Source organism: Meriones unguiculatus, chromosome 3, assembly GCF_030254825.1.
Source record: "Meriones unguiculatus strain TT.TT164.6M chromosome 3, Bangor_MerUng_6.1, whole genome shotgun sequence".
NCBI lineage: Eukaryota > Metazoa > Chordata > Mammalia > Rodentia > Muridae > Meriones > Meriones unguiculatus.
This window is the reverse complement of record NC_083351.1, coordinates 23283684-23304375: the sequence shown is the minus strand read 5'-3', so window position 1 is coordinate 23304375 and position 20692 is coordinate 23283684. Positions and strand designations below refer to the sequence as shown.

The 20692-nt window shown below is 48.4% G+C and overlaps 1 protein-coding gene across 1 annotated transcript in view; it reads right to left on the bottom strand.

The window, feature by feature from the left end:
• The window catches only part of C3H1orf94 (chromosome 3 C1orf94 homolog), a 67990-nt gene extending 49190 nt beyond the window's left edge, over window positions 1–18800 (bottom strand). Inside the window, exon 1 of the mRNA XM_060378660.1 lies at window positions 18039–18800. Coding sequence (XP_060234643.1) covers window positions 18039–18079 — 41 coding nt within the window. The 5' untranslated portion in view covers window positions 18080–18800. The remainder of the gene's footprint in view (window positions 1–18038) is intronic.
• Between the last annotated feature and the right edge of the window lie 1892 nt (window positions 18801–20692).

The window sequence follows — 20692 nt, the reverse complement described above, 5'->3', positions numbered from 1 at the left end:
CTCATTGTGTTCCACGGGGTGGATGGCTACACAATTATGATGTGGTTTATTCGTCTAAGCCAATGGATTCCTGGGTCTCTGCTCAGCCTCAAAACTCTTTCAAAGGCAACCACACTCAGAACTCCGGTTAGTAAAATTGACAAGAGCCTGAATAGCTCGGGTTGAAGTGTATGGGGTCGGAGAGAAGGAGATCAGCCCTGTGAACAGCCTGCTTGACTCCAGGGTGGCCATCTAAAGGAGCCTCTTGGCGCACAACACGAAAACCTTAGATGGAAGCCAACAGCGGGGTAACCCTCCCACCCCCAAACTCAATGAATTGCACATTAAGGCAGCCTTGTTTGTATAATTCATCTTTCACTTTTTTTGTTTCTCATCACATTGGACCCTTGTTATCAACTCTGAGGCAGACGAGGCAGGGTGCATCATCCTTAATTTTCAGATGAGGAAATCAAGGCCAAATGGGGTGAAGCAACCGGCCAAAGGTAGGCCAGTTCAATTTCCGGCCAACTGAAGACTGGAAGTAGAGTCTGTCTCCATGAATTCGGTATGACCTGGCAGAGAAGGGGCTGTCTACTGGAAATTGCTGCTGACCTTTGATCCAGAAAGTGGATGATCAGCTCATTGGCCACTGGGAGAGCTGAGTACAGACCTAAGGTTCCCCATGCCAAGGCACTGTCCCAGAGCAGATGGCAAAGGAGTTCAGTGCCACTGAACAGGCTAACGGCAGGATTCTGGCTGTAGGAAGGCCATTTCCCTCAGAGCTGGGTCCTGCTGAGCACAGGGCAGAGAAAGCAGAAGCAGCCAGCATGCCTTCCACCTTCATCTGCAACCAGCAAAGGAGCCTGCAAAAGGACTGCAGCAAGTGCAGACCTGAGCCTCAGCTATATTTTGCTTTCCCACCCAGCTATTGCTTGAAGAGTCCTGAAACCAGAGGCAGCTGACAAATGCCTGAATGGTTCCCCTCACTCCTGAGCATATCTGAACTGAGTTGGAGCATGTGTTTCGGGGCAGACAACACTTAATTATCACTCAGTCTTTAATTAGCACTTAATTATTAACACTTAATCCATCTGTAAAATGGGGACACTAATACCTGTGTCACAGGGATGCTGGGAGGATTAATTAACACTTGCAGCCCACTTTGAAGATGCAGAGCTTTGAAAGAGTACTCAGCAGTGGCGTTAATCACCACAGCTGATGCTCTCCCTTTCCTAATGAGATCCCCTCTTCCTCTCTGCTCCTTCTTCTCTCCAATAACCAGCCCCGATGATATCTCCTCAGTGTTTCCCTAGTACACAAACACTTAGCTCTGTGTTTCCCAGACATGGGATTTCCCATCCGGGAAACCGGCTATTTACAGCATCTTCCCGCACTTTAATTTTCTATTATGTCCTCTGAATATGTCAATGCCTTCCCAGTAAATATTTTGATGTGTGCTCTTGCAGTAGCTCTGCGGAGGCTAAATGGGACAGCTGCTCTCTGTATTAGGGGATTCCAGATGTGGTTTCCAACCACAAGACTCATCTGTGCCAATGCCTGGACTTGTCTCGGGAGACAGGGAGTGATCATCTAGTTGCCTCTGGGGACAGTAATGAGTCACTTAACCCTTTGGCTTGGCGAGAATGCGCTTGCAAGGACCCTAGATCTTCATCTTAGTCTCCTATGCCTTTAGAATGAAAGAAAAAAAAAAAGTCTCCTTAGTTGCTGGAAAAGAAGTTGCCAGGAATGGTCTCTTTGCTCACCCCTGGAACTTCAGGACCGTGGCCAGCTCCACCAAACCACTGAGACTCAGTATTATGGGAATGGAGAAAATCTATATAAGAATTTAACACTGGACACGAGCTTTCAACCCAAAGTCAGACTCCATTCTCCCTCCCTCCCTTGACCATCAACCAAACTGGGGACTACTCACTCGTCTTGGAAGCTGACAGTGGCAGTCATGGGGGCAGAGAGTTTCTCCAGGGAGGTCCTGGGCTGCAAGGATTCCGGCAAGCCCTGAACTCTCTTCCAGATGTCATGGCAAATCTTGTCGAGGCTATCCTGGGGTGTGTCCTGGTGGATCCAGACGTATCTGGGGAATGGCCCCAGGGCGGAGGGACGCTTGGCCACCAGGGCCGAGGATGGAGGGAGACCATTTCCACTGGCCATCCTCTTTCTCTCTTTCCGGAAGCCCCTTTGTCCACCCAGGGCTGGGAGACAAAGGGACTGTCCACCACCAGACCTCATTCACCAGAAATGGAGCTGAAGACTGGGCCTGGGAAGTAGTCAGTTCTGGCCGGCTGTCGCTCCAGCCAAGGGGTGGGTTTCAGAGGCCTTTGGTTTGGGTAGGGATGAGGAGTAGGGGGCAACTTTCTTTTGGGGAGGGGGGGCTTATGTTGACTTGTTTGTATTTGCTCTTTCCTGACTTTTGCCCCCCTCCCCCTCTCCCGTAGAAGAAAATATTTAAAAGTCAACAAAAACCAGTAACTTGGTAACCGTGGAATGGCCCGGAACTCAGGAACCAAGCGCCTGGGCGGGCAGAATGACATCTGGGAAAGGCTGGAGGGGAGGACTGGCTCTCCCCACAGACCCCGGCACTCCCCCGTTTGGGACACCCCTGTGACACTTTTCAGGGCCTGGGACTCAGCCCATTATCGCAGGCCAAACCGCCAGAGGGGCTGGGTAAGGGCGGGGCACTGTTACTAGACTGGGCCCGGACCGGCCATGGGACTGTGGGTTCCCACCTTCCCAAGGATCCGGTGCACCCCGAGGGCTAACGGCCCCAGCCCGCCTCAGGTCCTGGCTTTAGTTCTCCCGGCCGCCCCCTTCTGTCCCTCTCTCTCTGCTGCTGCTGTTCTGCCTCCCAGGAAAGATATCTCCAATGCGGTGTTGCTGGCAGTCAGCCTGGCCCAGGTCCCCAGCGGACACCTGTGGTTCCCGGCACCGCAAAGGGTCCCGACCCTTAAAAGGGCGCCGATTGGGCAGGGCAAGCCCGGGCGGGGTCACCGGATTGGCGTGCCAGTAGCTCCCACACCCCTGCCGTCGAGAGCTGAGATTCTTTCAGTGGGTTCAAGCGCAACGGCTCGGCGGCGGCTGGGTGCGCGGGGTCACGGGCCGGGCGTTCGCACCAAGGGTCGCAGGTGGAGTGGGGGCGGGGTGCAGTTGGCAAGACCCAGGGAAGCTCCCCCTTAGAAGTAAGTCAAAGTGAAACACCCTGTCCGTACCCAACCTCTGCATCCAAACTTCAGCTGCTGCGGGGGTGGGGGCGGGAATTGGCGGAAACCTGCCCCTTTGTTCTATGGTTTCAATCCTAACAGCCTTTCTTATGCGAGCACTGAATAGCTGGAGCTGAGCTCAAATCTATTCAAGCTCACGAGTTCGGTACCGCTTTTTATTCGGCGCACACGGTGGGAGGAAACTGAGCCTCCAAGTTAGAAATAGTTGTGTCCCGAGTTCAAGAAGCAAGACCGGAATTCAAAGCTCAGGAGTAAAGCCTGATCTAACGCCCTTTAGCTCCCAAGCAGGCCGCAGCACTAGGACAGTGAGGCGGGAGGAGATGGAAAACAAACAACAACAAAGACCTCACTCACTCAGGCTTTATTAGGGACTGGTAGTCCGTCGTCCAGTCAGTCCCCCTCCCGAGAAAGAGGCGTTTTCCTTACAGAAAGCCTGCACAGCACCTTGCCAGGCACTCCCTGGTCCCCCAAAGCAGCGGTTACTCCTCCCAGGGTCCACCCAGGGAAAACAGCCGCCGGAAGTGGAGGAAGAGAGACTAGAATCAGGTAGTCTCAGCCTGGAGAAGCCAGTCACAGTGATCTCCTCGCTTCCCCTGACTCTTCCCTTCCCCTCCAGAACTCATGGACCTTCCTTCTGTACCAGGTGAGCTTCTGGGCACCGGAGAAGCAAGATGATGGAGAAAGACCTGGTACTTTCCCCCGCCCCCACCCTTTGGGGCTGTATTCTGACCGAGGGAGGTGTATTATTAACCCAAATAGCCAGAAGCGGTGATTACAGATGGGCCAAAGAGCTGCCGTTAAAGTAACGGATTATGAAGAATCTCATTTGTGAGCGGGGTGTGGTGGCGTGGACTTGCTCTGTAGACCAGGCTGACCTCGAACTCAAAGAGATCCTCCTGCCTCTGCCTCCCTGAGTGCTGGAAATACAGGCATGGGCCACCTCCCAGCAAACTGCAGATTCTTAAAGTGTCATTACTGCACAGAAGATTAGTTAAGTGTCACTAGCTTGCCTTTGACATGATTTGGGGGGAAGCATCCAACCCCATGGTCCAGATGGAAAACTTACAGGTGTCCAGCCAGACCAGCCTGAGTTGGATAGAGACAGTAAAGATAAGGGAGTGTTCACGGCTCAGGCCTTGGGGGCTCAGGGGGCCAATGGACGGATGGTGGGAGTAGGTCCAGGTTCTTTTTGTCTTTGTTCTTTACCGTTTCAAATAGCCCAGGCTGGTCTTGACCTTGTGTTTCTGAACATCCTGCCTCTACTTCCTGTGTTCTGGGACTACACACACACACACACACACACACACACACACACTACCAGGATTGCTTTAAGTGGTCCTGGGGACTGAACCCAGGGTTTTGCGCATGCCAGGCAAGCACTCTACTAAGAGATCTGTGTTCTAGCCTTACCCTTTAAATTTTTTTTATTACATTCGTGTATGTGTGTGTATGTGTGTGTGTGTGTGTGTGTGTGTGTGTGTGTTTGCAGACAACAGAGGTCAGAGGATAATTTGCAGGACTTTGTTTCTTCATCCCATTATTGGAGTCCTGGGGTTCAAATTCTGGTCATCAAAGTTGCTGGTAAACACCTAACCTCACGCTAAGCCATACTGCCAGCCTACCCCTAACCCTTTTAAACTAACCCACGTGTGTAAAATACCTGTGATGTCGGCACTGAGGAGGCTAAGGTAGGAGGATCTCAAGTTCCAGGCTAGTCTGAGCTACATAGCGAGTGCCATCACATTTCTGGTTCACAGTAGACGCTCAATAAATACATGTCGGATAAACTAGCAGTATCCCGTAGAGAGAGTGTCTGGCATGCTGTAGGCACCCACTACACAGCTCTGCTCTTTACAGAGGGGCTGAGTTCCTGGAAATGTTGACTCTGAGTTTTGCAAGCTGAGCTTCATTCCTTTTTGATTTTCATTATGAAATTGAAGATGTGCTCCTTTGGGGAAAAATTCCGAGGACCTAGACTGAATAAAATTATAGTTAAGAATGTAGAAAACCTTTTAAGATAGTGTATTTAAAGGAAAAGTGATCACTTCTGATGAAATATTAATAGTTCTGAAAATGTCACTCAGTGTTTGTGCCGCTTGGCATTTGGTTGGCTAACACCCGTGCTTAGAGCCGAGTGCCAAGACCTTGCACTGCCCAGGCCACAGGATTCAGGAAAGCCAGATGCCTCTCCCTCTCCCCAGAACCAGGCACTGGGGGGCAGGGAGGAGGGGCTAACCCAGAAAGGACAGAAGGAAAAAAATAAAACAAACAAGCTGGGATAGGAAACAATGGTAGAGGTGGGTGTCTTCGATCACAGAGGCTTCTTCAAGATGCTGGAAAGATCCTTGAGTGCTGTCTTTAAAGCTGCATAAAGCCACGTCCCATATGAATGCCCCCCGTCACACGGGGTTGTTGAAATTTTAATTGTATTTTAACATAGGTTTAAAAATTCAGTTCCCGGACTGGAAAGTAGATAAAGTACTTGCCCTGGAAGCAGGAGGCCCTGGGTTTAGATTTCCCCAACGTCCACGTGAAAGAAGTTAGGCAGCAGACGCCTGTAATCCCAGCACTGAGGAGGTGGAGACTGGAGCGTCCCTGGCATCCTGGATCCTTCACTGTTAGCCCCACACAGCTTAGAGCTGTCGGAGAGGAGGGAATCATAACCGAGAACATGCCTCCATGCAATGAGTCCACAGGCAAGTCTGCAGGGGCATTTTCTTAATTAGTGATTGATACGGGAGGGTCCAGTCTACCTTTGGTGGTAGAACCCCTGGAGGGGAGGTCCTGGGGTGTATGAAAAACCAAACCGAGCAAACCAAGAGGAAATATGCCAGTAAATGGCACTTGTCCCTGGCCTCCTGCTCCAGGTTCCTGCCTGGAGTTCCTGCCCTGACTTCCTTGGATGATAAGACCACGACACACAGCTATAAATAGAAATAACCCTTTCCTCCCTGAGTTGCTTTTAGTTATGGTGTTTTATCACAGCAATAGGAACCCTAACCGAGACCCTGGGGTTGGTGTGTGTGTGTGTGTGTGTGTGTGTGTGTCCAGCCATTCTAGAGGAATCAGTGAGCTCCACTGTCAGTGAAAGACCTTGTCTAAAAAAAAATTAGAATTCACCTAGAATTGTGAGAATCCTTTCTCCCTTAATTGGCTTTTGTCTGGGTATTTTGTAACAGCAACTGGGTAGAGAAAGGAACCCAGTGTGTTGACCTTTGGCCTCCATACATGCGTATACACACATAGGAACATGTCTGAGTGCACAAGCCCCCCCCCCCGACATATACACCAATTTTAATAAAATAAAGTAAAAAAAAAAAAAAAAAAAGAGTTCCTCTCCTGAACTAGGCACATCTCCAGTGCTCAAGAGCCACCTGTGTCTGGAATTATGTTGGAGAGCACGGAGGACATACTACAAAACACATGGACTCTAGAGTCAGATTACTTGGGTTCACATTAAGATTTCATTAGGTTTTGAGTTGTCCTTCACTGGAAACTGAGGTGAACTGCTGTGTTCTTTAGCATATTGGTTTGTCAGGGCTAGAGAGGTGGCTTAGAGGTTAAGAGCACTGGCCTCTCTTCCAGAGGTCCTGAGTTTGATTCCCAGCAGCCACGTGGTGGCTTGTAACCATCTATAATGAGATCTGGTGCCCTCTTCTGGCGTGCAGGAGTACATGCAGATAGAACACACACATACATAAAATAAATCTTAAAAAAAATCAATAAAAGTATATTGGCTTGTCGAGGCTGTCGCACTACTACACGCTTAAAATGCAGAACTTTGCTTCCTAATAGTTCTAGAGGCTAGAAAGTTCAGGATACAAGAGTCAGCAGAGCTGCCTTCATTCGCAAGTTTGATGATCAATTTTAATTGCCATCCTGACATCATCTAGAACCCCCTGGGAACGAAGTGCGGGTGAGGGAGTGTCTACATTCGGGTGGCCTGTGGGCATGGCTGTGGGAGATAAGATAATCAGCCCAGATTACGTTAATTGATGTGGGAAGCTCCGCCCACTTGTGGGAGGAGCCATTCCCTGTGTAGAGGATCCTGAACCGAGAAGTGATGAAATGGGCTCAGCTTTAGCAAGCAATCGTGAAGTCACTGTCCCTACTCTCCACCGTGGATGTATGGCAGCCTTGCCTTCCCCTCATTGGCGGACTGTCACCTAGAATTGTGAGAATCCTTTTTCCCTTAATTGGTTTTTGTCTGGGTATTTTGTAACAGTAACTGCAAAGAAACCAAGACAGGATCTCTTTCCCCTAGGTTTCTCCCTCATCTTCACATAGGTTCTCTCTGTGCACGACCCTGTCTCAGCTTCCTTTTCTTAAAAGGATCTCATGGGCTGGGGAGGTGGTTTGGCTGGAAAAGCACTTGTCAAGCAAGCACTAAGATGTGCTTGCTTTTGATCCTCATTACCCCATTGAAAAACTGCACATAGTGGTCCTTGCCTACAGGGTTGGGGAGGCAGAGAGAAGTGACTCTCTGGGGCTCGGTGGAATGGCGCTGGTGCTAGATGCTCTACCGTGAAGTAACTGTTTAACACACAGTAATCTCTAGCACAACACCTGGCCCCGAAGGGGCCTACAAAGCACTGTCCTTCAGTTTGCTTTTTGATTACACTGACATTTATGCTACTGGAGTTTCCAAGCCACAGCTTCTGGGCCAAGTGCAGGGAGGGAGAATTTGAACTGTTCTGGGGAAACCATCGGGTGAACCTCCCCAGGATGTGTTTTTTTTTTTTTTTTTTTAACACATGCATGTGTGCTTGGCGTGTGTGTGTGTGTGTGTGTGTGTGTGTGTGTGTGTGTGTGTGCATGCATGTGTCTACACTTGTGTAGGCCAGAGACTGACTTCAGGTGTCTTCCTTGATTGCTCTCCACATTTTTTTTATTTTTTATTTTTTATTTTTTGTAACTGGAGCAGGGTCTCCTCTCCCAGCCAAGAGTATAGCTCGTCATGTGGGCTAGTCTAGCTAGCCAGCTTGCCTAGGGAAATCTCTCTGCCTCCCAAATGCTGGGATTAAGAGGGTGGCTATGGTCACTTGGCTTTTTATGTGAATTCTGGGTAGATGAACTCTTTCTCGGGGCTGCACAGCAAGCACTTTATGCACTGTACCACCTCCCCAGCTGGCTGCACTTTTGAACACCCAGTCATGAACCCCCTTGTTGCCAGGCACAGGATTAGAGGAATCCCGTACCCTAGACAGATCACCGCCTTGTGAAGGAGCAAAGCATCCCATCAGCACGGAGCAGGCATGGCACAAATTAAGCTCATCCAGGGAGTTAGCTGAGCTTAAAGCGGTCACAGACACCATTTTATTTATGAGTTATTTTAACTTGGAAAAGTTCTTAAATTCCCTGTTACTCTGACTGTGACCCCAGGCAGCTTGTTTCACCCCTCTATGCTTCAACTGGCTCCTCTACAAAATAGATGTAATAAAAACACGGACCTCAGAGAACTTTCTGGTGCCAATTGAGACAATATATGCGAAGAGCTCAGAAGTTAGTATGGTGACCACGGTATCTCCAGTGAACATTAGCTGTTGTAAGGGGGAGGGTTCTTGTCCCCACCTACCCTTTTCCTACTTTCTTTTTATTTTTCTTTAAAAAACAAAACAGACAAAAACAAAAAGCAACATGGTCTGTGTAGCCCAGGGACAAGCTGAATTTCTGATCCTTATGGTCCTATTTCCCAAGGAGATGTTGAAACTACAGGACACACTTTCACACCTGTTTTTTTTTTTGTTGTTGTTGTTTGTTTGTTTGTTTTTTTTTTGTTTTGTTTTTTTTTTTTTTTTTTTTTTGCTGCTGGAAATTGAATTCAGTGTGAGGCAAGCACTCTTCCAAATGGACTACACCTCTCCAGCCCCATGCCTTTGATCTGGAATCAGAAAGATCTCTGGGGAAGACAGCATTCCTCCCCCCCATCCCCCAGCCAAAGACTGCTTCCATGCCTGACACAAATATGACTAGGTTACAAAACTTACAAAAGTGGGCATGAGCTAGGTGTGGTGACACACGCCTGTGATCCCAGCACTCTGGAAGGCAGAGGCAGGCAGATCTCTGTGAGTTCAAGGCCAGCCTGGTCTATAAAACCAGTCCAAGACAGCCAAGGTTACACAGAGAAACCCTGTCTCCAAAAACTAAAGAAAAAGAAAACAAAGAAGAAAAAAGAAAGAAAGAAAGAAAAAAGAAAGGAAGGAAGGAAGGAAAAGAAAGAAAGAAAGAAAGAAAGAAAGAGAGAAAGAAAGAAAAGAAAGAAAGAAAAAAGGAAGGAAAGAAAAGAAGGAAAGAGGAAGAAAGAAAGAAAGAAAGAAAGAAAGAAAGAAAGAAAGAAAGAAAGAGAAAGGATGAAGAAAAGTGGACATGGCACAGGCTCTTTTAAAATCTCAATGGAGCACAGGGCACAGCTCAAAGTACATGCCCTAGAACAAACACATAGAGAAAAAGAAATTCAGAAAGCCCGCTGTTTGGAGGCTGAGGCAGGAGGATCTCTAAGTCTGAAGCAGCCTAGTTTACGTAATGGGTTCTAAGTCAGACACACATAGTAAGACCCCGTCTCAAACAAACAAACAAAAAGAAACAAACAAACAAAAAAAAAACAACTGAAAACAAACAAACAAAGTCAACCCGTGTCCACCCTCCTCCTCATCTGGCATATGTTACTAAGCCCACCACCTACTTCTTACACTAAAGGTAACTTTTCAGATATAAAAGAAATTTGCAGAGGTTTTTCTTTTTTGTTGTTGTTGTTTTATTTTGTTTGCCGTTTTGCTTTTGAAACCGTTTTTGGCCACAAGTAATTTATTTAATTTATGGTCACTGCAGGTTCTCCCCAGTCTTGGTGGTTGCTCAGGAAATCTTGGGCAGCAAGCAAACTCTAACCTGTAAATCCTTATCAAAGGTAATGAAGTTTTTATGCCTACCAAATCTGACCGTTTATGAAATTGACATGTTACACTTTTCATTTAATTAAATACACACAGATTTCCATGTTGTCTTCTTCTTCTTTTATTGTGGGGCTAATAAATTTCCAGGCCTCAAATTCTTTTGGAAATCCCTAAAAATCTATAAGGACACACCCCTCATCCCCATTTTCTTCATATCCAAAGAGTCAAACCGCCCAGAAGTGGGTCTGGGACATTTGATGATTTGAAATTTCTTAAGGTACAAAGTATGAGAAGAAAGAGGATGTTGATGCTATGCTCTCTCAGTTGTGGGAGAAGGCTGTAGACTAGCCAGCCGTTTCCAGGGCTCTAGAAAGAAATGTATGTGCAGTGTTCTGGAAACAAGGCTGTGCCTTGGTGCCATCTGTCTCTAGGCAACATCACCAGCAATCCCTCAGGCCTGGCGGTGGTGGTGGTAGGGGGATCATTTCTCCTTACTGCCTCCTTTTTGCCCACATGTGAGGTAAGTAGGAGCTTGGAAGGTAGCAACTGATACACTTGAGTTAAAATGCATGCTCTGCTATTTGCTCACTTGCTCTGTGCCTTTGGAATTCGCTCTGCTGTGCCTTCATATGCAAACAGACCAAAATAAAAATAAAAACCAGCAAGCAGTTAGTGGGATTTTGAGTAGGGAAACGAAGGTTGGGGATATATTTAGCTCCGTGGTGGAGTTTTGCCTAGCATAAGTGAGGCCCTAAATTCAACCCTCAGTACTAAGAAAAAAATAAAAAAAGAAGTAAACAGGGCAAGATGTACATAAGATTCCTAGTATGGGTTCTGGCCTTCACGATAGAAAAAAAAATTACAGAAATTATTATGAACAATCTTGTAAAAACAGCAATCTATGAGAACTATCCTTAAAGTTGGGCTGATGGATGAAAAGAAAAAAAGTTGGGTGGTGGTGGGGCACTCAGGAGGCAGAGGCAGGCAGATCTCTGTGAGTTGAGGCCAGCCTGGTCTTCAGAGAGAGTTCCAGGACAGCCAGAACTACACACAGAGAAACCCCATTTCAAACAAACAAACAAACAAACAAAACAAAAGGAAAGGACAGGACTGCTCCTAGGTATGATGAGGGAGAAAGTTCATTATAGAGATGTGGGAGAGTCAGAGGTAGGGACATCTGGGAGAGACCAGGGTGGACATGACCGTGAGCTGTGGAAGGATGGGGGAGGAGATAGGGCAACCAGATGCAGCAGCCAGGCAGCACAAAGAGAGTCGGTAACCAAAGTGGTTGGAGTATAGAAGGAAGGGCAGCTAGGGAAAAAGCTGGGCTGGAGAAGTCTAGGATGGGATAGGGGCCAGGGTGTGCCACCCAGGAGGACCCTGTAACAGGTAGAGAATGAGGGATGCAAGTGGAACATGGTGGCCACCATCTGCTTTGGTATGTTATATAGGCACCTCAGCCATTTGTCCTGAGTTTGAAATGTAGCAGACAGAAGTGGCTTGCAAGGTTGGCCCAATAAAACATCAAAGCCAGTATAAGGCTAGCATTTCCCCTCCCATTTTTGGTTTCTCTTCTAGACCTCAGTTACTCTAGCCACCAGGCAATTTTTTTTTTAATTCTTCATTAATTACACTTTATTCACTTTGGATTCCCCCTGTACCAGGCAATTTTTAAAGATACTCTATACAAGATCTCTGCTGGGTTAGGTAGTTTATGTCAATTTAATACAAACTGTAAATCAGAAAGAGGAATTGAGAAAAATGCCCAAATCCTTGGAACATTTTCTTGATTGGTGATTGATGTGGAAGGGGTCCAGCTCATTGCGGGCGGTGCCCCCCGGGGCTCCTGGTCTAGGATGTTACAAGAAAGCAGGCTGAGGGGCTGGAGAGGTGGCTCAGCGCCTAAGAGCACTGGCTGTTCTTTCAGAGGTCCTGAATTCAATTCCCAGCAACCACATGGTGGCTCACCACCATCTATAATGGGTTCTGATGCCCTCTTCTGTCATGCAGGCATACATGCAAATAGAGCACTCATATGCAGAAATAAATGAATTCTATCATAAAAAAGGAAAATAATAATCTTAAAAAAAAGAAAGCTGGGCAAGCCACTGCGCAGCACTTCTCCATGGCCTCCGCATCAGTCGTTCCTGCCCTGACTTTCCTCAGTGTTAGCGTGTGACCTGACGTGTAAGACGGAATAAACCCTTTTCTCCCGGAGTTGTTTTTGGTAGAGGGGTTTTATCATAGCAATAGAAACCCTAAGTAAGCCATCAAATAGGAACTTCGTGCTTTATCCTTCCTTTCTTGACTTTGCACTGGGACACTGGTCCCCTCTATGCGTTCCTTTCAGCTTCTACAAACTTAATGCTGAGCTGCTGCGAGGCGGGCTTTCAGACTTATAAGTACGAGCCCACGATGATTCCATCAGAAGAGGGTAGGAAGAGCTGCCGCTTCCAGGCCCCTGAACGGCCTGACCGAATGGAGGTAATACGATAATAAAGCTAGATGTCCCTGCTTGTGAGCCAAAGCAGAAGTGGAAACAGGTCGAGAAGCAGATTTTTTTTTTTTTTATTTTCTGACAGCAGAAAGCACACATCTTCATCTGCAGAGACAGAGTGCTTCCTGGAAATGACCCCAAGCATGAATTTATCATGAGTCCTTGTATAAAGGACACTGAGTGACATAGGGGGCAATATTCAATCCTGCTTCCATACAAGACAGAAATGCTGTGAAGCTGGTCAGTTTCTCATATCAGGGCTCTCTGAGGACAGAGAGTGTAACATTAAATCACAATCCAGGGAAGACATTTCTTTAAGAAATTGAGTCAGTGAAGTCTAGGAGGTAGTAGAAGGCCCATTTCACAAACACTACTGAGAACCTTCTCAAAATTTTACCCTTCTGTCTGTTCATCTGGCCGTTCACACACTCCCCATCTCCCTACCCATCCAAGATCCATCTATCCATCCATCTCCTCATATGCCCACTTATTCGTGTTCACTGAATGTCCACTGTCTAATTTTCTGGTCCTGTGCTAAAATACGCCAGTGAAAGCAATTTAAGGGGAAAGGATTATCCACATCTAGGAAGAGGCTGAATAGGAAAGTTGTGTCAAGCTATAAAGTCCCAAGGATGACCCAAATGACACACTTTCTCTGGCAAGGATCCACTTCCTAAAGGTCCCACAGCCTTCTCAGGGATCCACGTCTTCCAGTCTGTGAACCTACATGAGACATTTCACTTTCAAGCTCCAAAATCCACCAAGAACCCTGAATGGCACTAGTGAGGATTACTTGTAAGCTCTCACATCTGCACCAAGTTTGGAAGGGCAAATAAGAGAAGGCCAGACGCAGGAGGGGGAGGAGAACATTGCAGGAGGATGCAGCAGCACACAGCAGGGTCCTGAAGGAAGGCTCCCAGTAGGAGTGTGAGGGCCTCAGAAGGGCAGAAGCAAGGAGCAAGAACCTGAGCTTGTCTTGACAGACAAAGACAGATGATGAAGACCCTTGCAGAAGGGCCTGGCAGACAGGAGTTTGGATTTCACCCTGTAAGCTCACAGAAAGCACGTGAAGAGCAGTCAAATTATGAAGCTAAGTTAGTATTTAAAAAAAAAAATAACTGATGACAAAGAGTAAGATTGGCTAGGGTAAGAGCAGAGGCAGGGTGCCCGTGGCTTAATGAATGGCATCTTGGTCAGGATCTTCATAGTGTTAAGGAGGCTGATTTTAGAAGACTAATGATACTGTAGACATGGGAGCCAAGTGAGAGCATTAATGGTGACTCCCCAGGTGAATGAAAAAGAAGGAAAGGAAAGGAAATGACCACTCCTAGGTATGGAGGAGGAGAAAGTTTAGGATGGGTATAAAGTAGACACAGCCAGAGGCGGGCTTCTTGCAGAGTCTGGAGTGATCATGAACCTGAACCCTGAGGGGAGGAAGAGGAGAGGGGAACAAAGTACAGCAATGTGTAGCTCTTCTTGCCTCCATCACACCCCATCACTCTCCTTGCATAATTAGCTGCGCCTTGTTGTTTAACTGTTCTTGATAAACCATCAATCAAGTAAGGGCAGGACCCATGGGGGATGTCTCAATGTCTCCTTCTTTGTTTCCTTAGGATCCAACACAGAGCCAGACACATAAAGGAATACTTGTGGCACGAATGAATGAGTGAATAAGTGGGGAGTTTTGAATGGACTGCCTAGGAAAACAGAGAAAACAAAGAAAGCTATTCCAGGGCCCGACTAGCTGCAATAGCAGCCCCCAGTCACTCAATGGCTTATTACTGTGAAAGAGTAGTTTATACAGAATGGTCCAGGGTGGGTATTTCCAGTGGGCAGGTGACTTCTCATGGTGATTTGAGAGCCAGACCTCATCTATCTGTGGTTTAGCCATCCCCAAATGTTCTACAATCTAGTCCACCTCTGCTTACTTTTTTTTCTTTTCTTTTTTTTTTTTTTTGGCTAGAACCTTGTCTCACACTGCACCTAGCTGCAAAGACGTCTGGGAGATGTAGCCCTGCTTCAGTTTGCACTAAAAGCTCAGTACTACCAAGTTTGGATGGGACCATTATTTGGGGTGGAAGGAGCCTCTCCAGGCATCATAGGACAGTTAGCAGCAACCTTGGCCTCTGTCTCTTAGATGCCAGGAGCACCCATCAGTGTGACAGGGAAGAATGTCTGCACACATGGTCAAATGCCCCCTAGAGGGAAAAATTACCCTCCATTAAGAATCTCTATCTTGAAAGCTAGCAATAGAGGCATAGGATCTCTGTGAATTCAAGGCCAGTTTGGTCTGCAAAGCAAGTTTCTGGACATCCAAGGAGACCATGATTCAAATAAACAAGCAAACAAGCAAACAAACAAATGGAAAGAAGAAAAAGGCAGTATTTGTAGTGTCCAGCCAGCAAACCATGCCTAAAGGGTCATCTAACCCAACAGGGGATCAGAGTGGGAAGGACTTAGGGAAGACTTATCTGGAGGAGGTAGCTTTTGAGCTGAGTGGTGGTTAGGAGAGGAAATGATGATGCAGGCATGGGAAGTCGAACGAGGAAGGCTGTTAAGGACAGCTTGAAGAAGCTATACTTACCCTCATTCCTTCTGATAATATATTTTTCCCAGGGTTTTTTTTGTTGTTGTTGTTGTTGTTGTTAACATTTAAAACATCTATGGCATGAAAACTAAGGGAAGATAAAATTCCTTTCTGCTTGTGATTCTGTGATATTATAGGTTTGGTTCCACAGGTTGGTAGAATGTTTGTTTTAAGACATAGTGTAATCTACTGTCAACTTTGTGGTTGAGCTGGGTTCCTTCGTAGACCAAATCCTTTGTCACTTTAAGTGTTCTGAGATATACATGTTTAGAAAGGATAAAAGTTAAGGTGACTTAAGTTTCATCTTGTAATTTTTTTCATCCCATGTAGTTTTAATTCTGCATGTACTAGTCTTAGAAGAGCACAAGTTAAAGCAGCTTGACAGAGGATTTCCCCTTGTGGCTTGTTTTTCAAAGTACTGAGAACAAACCTTAAGCTTCTTCCCTAGGTCTTGTAACTCAGCAAGGCTTGTGAATGGAAAGAGTACCCAACCACATTCTGCTTTAAAAGGTTAATACAGATGAGATAAAAAGGTGAGAAGAAGAAGAAGAAGAAGAAGAAGAAGAAGAAGAAGAAGAAGAAGAAGAAGAAGAAGAAGAAGAAGAGGCTATAATAGCTGGTTGATGATGGTGCATGCCTTTAATCCCAGCACGAGGGAGACAGAGGCAGGTGGAACTCTATGAGTTCCAGGCCTCAGCCAGCCTGTTCTACAGAGTTCCAGGACAGCCATGGCTACACAGAGAAACCCTGTCTAGGAAAAAAAAAAGCTATAATAAACCCTGCAGAGCCCCCTTTCTATGGATTGTGACCTGACACACGGGGAGAAAACTGATTTGCCTTGTCCATGATGTGAGCCCTGTTTCTTTCCTCCTTCCACGACTAGAGATTTTCCCAGAAGAGTACGAGAACTTGGTGGCTCCAGCATTCAGTAACACTGGAGGATAGTGTGGACTCCGGCCCTACGCACTTCTCCCTCTGTGTTGTGAAGCTCCGTGTGGCTCCTCCTGGGCTGTTCATCCATGATTCTACAACCTGTCCTGCTAGCATCGTACTCCAGCTTTACCCCTGAGAAATCTTCCCTTCTGCCTAATTATACTGAGGGCTAAAACACCAGCTAGGCCCCAGTCTTCCTTCTGAGTCCAGCCTTGGCTGCAAAGACCCTCTGTAGGCTCACTCCTCCGCTTGCTCAGTACCCATATCCGGCCTAGCCGTCACATGGCTGTAGCTCTCGTTTGTGGACTCTCTCATCCCTCTTTCTCTTGCTTCCCCCTCCACCCCAGCTGTAGAAGGCTCCCTGATTTCTTCTTGGGTCAGAATGAAAATTTCAGGGCTCCCAGACTACAACAGTCCTTACTCGAACCAGGCTGAGTTCTCCGAAGCATCAGGCTTTGTTTTCTTTCTAAAACAAACTACGATCTTATCTGGATATTAGGCTTATCTTGGCAAGTCACTTCACTGCATTGGGCTTTTTTTATTTTTTATTTTTTTTTTCTTTTCTTTTCTTTTATCCTCCCTGCAATGTGATATTATGAAGAGACCTTGACCTGGGGCTGTCTGTTGCTTATCTGGGGAATGGAAGTGGTGGGCCAAAGAGCTGACTCTGGGCTGACAGCCATCCTCTGCTAGGCCTGAGGGAGCAGGAATATCTGATTCCTACTTCTCAGCTCCTCTGAAGGTATCACCATTGCAATCCCCCAATCCTTCCCAGTCCCACCTTTACCCATATTGCACTGACCTGGGATGCAGACCATTGCGGGAGCATCCTGAGGGGTTGAGCTTTTCCTGGGTTCCTCCCCTTCCTTTTTCACTCCTCACAGAGAGGCCAGAGTTGTGCCGCTTGGTTCCATAGATATGAAAATGTACCTCTTAAACCAGTGCTGTGTCCACCCCCCACAGTAGCCCCTGCTACAGTCTCTGTGATGTCCACAGGCTAGGAGACACCCCTCTTTGTTTCTTCTTTACCCACCTCCATGCTGGGGCTCAAACTCAGGGCTTCATGCTTGCCGGCCAGCCAAATGCTCTACCCTGAGCCCCAGCAGACACCTCGCTGCATATGTATTCTGATTGTCATCCGTCCCCATTCCCCTCTGCCTGAACAGGCCCCCTCACATGTTAGGGACTGACTTCCTGCTCCCACTTCCCAAAAGACATACCCTGATGGCTCTTCTCCCATTTTTAGTATATGACTTTATTTGGAGATAGAGATTCTAAAGAGGCGATTAAGTCAAAATGAGATTGTTTACGGTGGGATATTAACCCACAGTTATCGATAGCCTTCTAAAAAGAGGAAATCTGGATGCAGGCATGTAGAGCGGGGAGAGCATGGAGGATGCGAGTGAGTTGAAGTCCTTTGTATCAACAAGCCAAGGAGAGAGACCTCAGGAGTAAGCAAACCCAGGGACATCTTGAGCCTCCATAGCTGTGAGGAAATCATTGTTGCCTAAGCCACACAATTGGCAGTTACCTCAGTCCCAGCAAGCAGACACACCTCTCTTTCTACCGCATAAGGATAAAGTCCAAATCCTCACCAGCCCTGAGGGGATCTGCAGGATCTGCCTCCTGGCTGGGTGTCCTACAGCTCCGCTCACCTCAATCCAGCTTTACCCTGTGTCACTGAGAGCCTTTCATGAGGAAGCTTGCTTGACCCCTCTGTACAGAAAGCCCTTTGCAAGTTGCTTAATTAAAGAACCACTTCTGGGGTGACATCGGAGAGGGCTTCTCAGGTGTTCCCAGAGAAATGCTCTCCACACTTCCCTCATAAGCACCCTTCATCAGGAGCCTTAGGCATGTTTGCTTACTTAAAAGCTGCAACAAGTCAAGAACCATCCACTAACCTGTGTATTCCTTACCTAAAACGGCACCTGGACACGTAACAGCGCTCAATAAACATTTGTCGAGTAAATGAATCTTCATCCTCTTCGAGACCTTATCCTGGCATCAGGGTCCAGCTCAGATCCTCCTCGCCTCCCTAAAGTAGCCTTCTGATATCCCAAGTTCAAAGCCCACTTGGTGTGCTAACGTGGCTCTCAGTAGCATGCCTCTCCTTCATCCGTGGTGATTAAACCTGTCTGACTGTATCAATTACCTGTGGGTTTGCACCTCTGCTTCCTCCCAAACCGGGACCGCACACTGAGCAGCTCCACAGGGCTCACAGCACAGCCTAGCACAGGGCCCCTGAACGCAGGAGGTGCTGTGGAAATTTGTGTAGACCCAGATAGATCAGAGTAAACCCCAGAGGTGGATGTGAGTAAGTGGGTCGTTTACAGGGATTAAAAGCGTGCCCCTGACTTCCACAGACCCCAGGAGTGGAGAGACAAGCACTCCCCGTCCCCCACAAGAGGAATAAAGGCTAAATCGGGGCTGCCTATTGCTTATCTAGGGAATGAAGGGGCAGCCAGAGCTGATTTCTTGGGTCGGAGGAAGTCCATTGGCTTCGAGCCCCGGAATTATGGAACAGCCCAGCTGTAGGCTGCAAAGGCCTCGCCATCACTGCTTGCCTTTCCCTGGAAGAGAATCCTGCCCACAAGAGGGAGGAGAAGGGCCAAGAGTCCATCCTAGGCAAGACCCAGGCAGCTGGCAACCTCCCCTAAATCCACAGCACCATACCACTCCTCACCCCTCGCCTTGCCCGAATGGTGGAAGGCCCAGCCAACCTCAGTTAGCTGAGCTCTTTGGGGGGCTGGGGCTGGACAATGCGAAGCGGACACCCCACCCCCCTCGTTTCTGCCCCAGGCATATAAAGCAGGCCTTTCACTGGGGCTTTCTGGCTGCTTCAGTTGGTTCTTGGCACCCAGCGAGAGATGGCCCAGGGAAGCAAGTGTGATGGGGGTGGGGAATGGGGCCCGCAATTCAGAGAATTCTCCATACCCACCCCGGGGGCCAACGGGCTGGCTCCCCAGCTGTGAGATGAGCTCATGCGGGGAAACCGGAACAACCAGGGGTGGGGTGGGATGGGGGAGTGCTCTGCTGAGCAAGTTTTTGATGGGAATAAGAAACTGGCGTCCACTCTTCCTTCATCCCCCCTCCTCTCCAATCCCAGCCGTAACCCCGGAGCCCTCTCGCGTGCCTTTCCTGCAAAATTCCCAGGCTCTCCCACAGCTGGCCAACTTGGCTTTCACCCACCCCCAAACCCAAGTCACCAACCCCGAAGCCTCTCGCTTAGCCTTTCCCAGGAAATGTCCCGGCCCTGCCGCCCGCCATCAGTGGTCCCCGTCTCCTGAGCCTGCAGGATGTCGGAGCGGCAGCTTGGTCAAAGCACTTGATTGCCAGACTCGCTAAACGCAAGAGCTGCCTCTCTGGGTGCCTCTAGCAGAGGGGGCGGGGTGCCCGCCGGCAGGTGCCTCTACGCTGCGAGCGCCAGGCGGGGCCTCCTCCCCCAGCCCTGTAGCTCCTGGTCCCCTCCGGCCTCCGCCACCTCCCTAAGCGTCTCTTCGCCCTAGGCAAGAGTTTGGCGTAGACGACGGAGGAGCCATCGTGACTGGCAGAGCAGTCTAGGGTAGACCAGACCGAGACTGCTGCCGAGGCGGGGTGGGGGATGGGGTGGGCACCTACTCTGAGCGCTTGGGGTCTGAAGGCAGCCGTTACCAGCCCGAGGAAGAGAAAGGCTCACTTTCCTGGGAGAAACTCATCTGGCTTGGGGCTCTGGTTGGGAGGGTGTGTTGGGGGGGGGTACAAGCAGGGCCCGGTCATTTAAATTAGAGGATAAATTGTACAAGTAACTCTTACACGGTGCTTCCAGCGATCACATCCCCAACCCCCATATCCCAGTAAACATCCCTGCGATTTTGTCTTAGGCTGGGAGTAGGACTGAGTGAAGGGGATCCTTCACCCCTGCCTCCCTCACCCCTCAGTTCTTAACCCTGCCTTTCTCTCCATCCGCGCACCCATCTCCTGGAACCGGCTACTGCCAAGTGAGCTCCCGAGAGTCCTCCCCAGCTCCAAGACCGCAAGTTCAAAGCCAGCACCCGAGATTGTCTAAGAGCCATGACTTGGGGAACTGCAATCTTCTTTGATTACCTTTCCCCAGACAGTATTCCCATTTCCAAACCCGGAGGAGGCGAGTATGCGCCTGTGTATGCGAGTGTGTGTCTCTACGCGTGTGCATGCGTGTGTACGGGAGAGGGTGTATTAATGGTGAGCCTCAAAATGAAAGCCGGAGGACTGAACTTAAACCGGTCAATTGTAAAACAAATAGGAATAAACAACCCTTTAGATGTAATTTGTGCTTTATTTGGAGGTGCAGGTGGCGCTGAAGAAGCCCCCCCCAGTTTTTTTTTTTTTTCTTTTTTTCCTTAGCTGAGCCTCCACCCTCAGCATTTGGAGCGGCGGAGAAGCGGCTCCGGAGTGATTAATCCGGGGATAATTCACCCCCCCCGCCCCCCGGCGCGAACCCCGCGAAGCAGGATTGGAGCGAGTCATTTCCGAGAGCGCAGCGCGCCTCTCCCCGGCCGGGCGGACACTTGGTTCATTCCAGCCGCAGAAGCTCAGGGCTCCCGCGTACCGG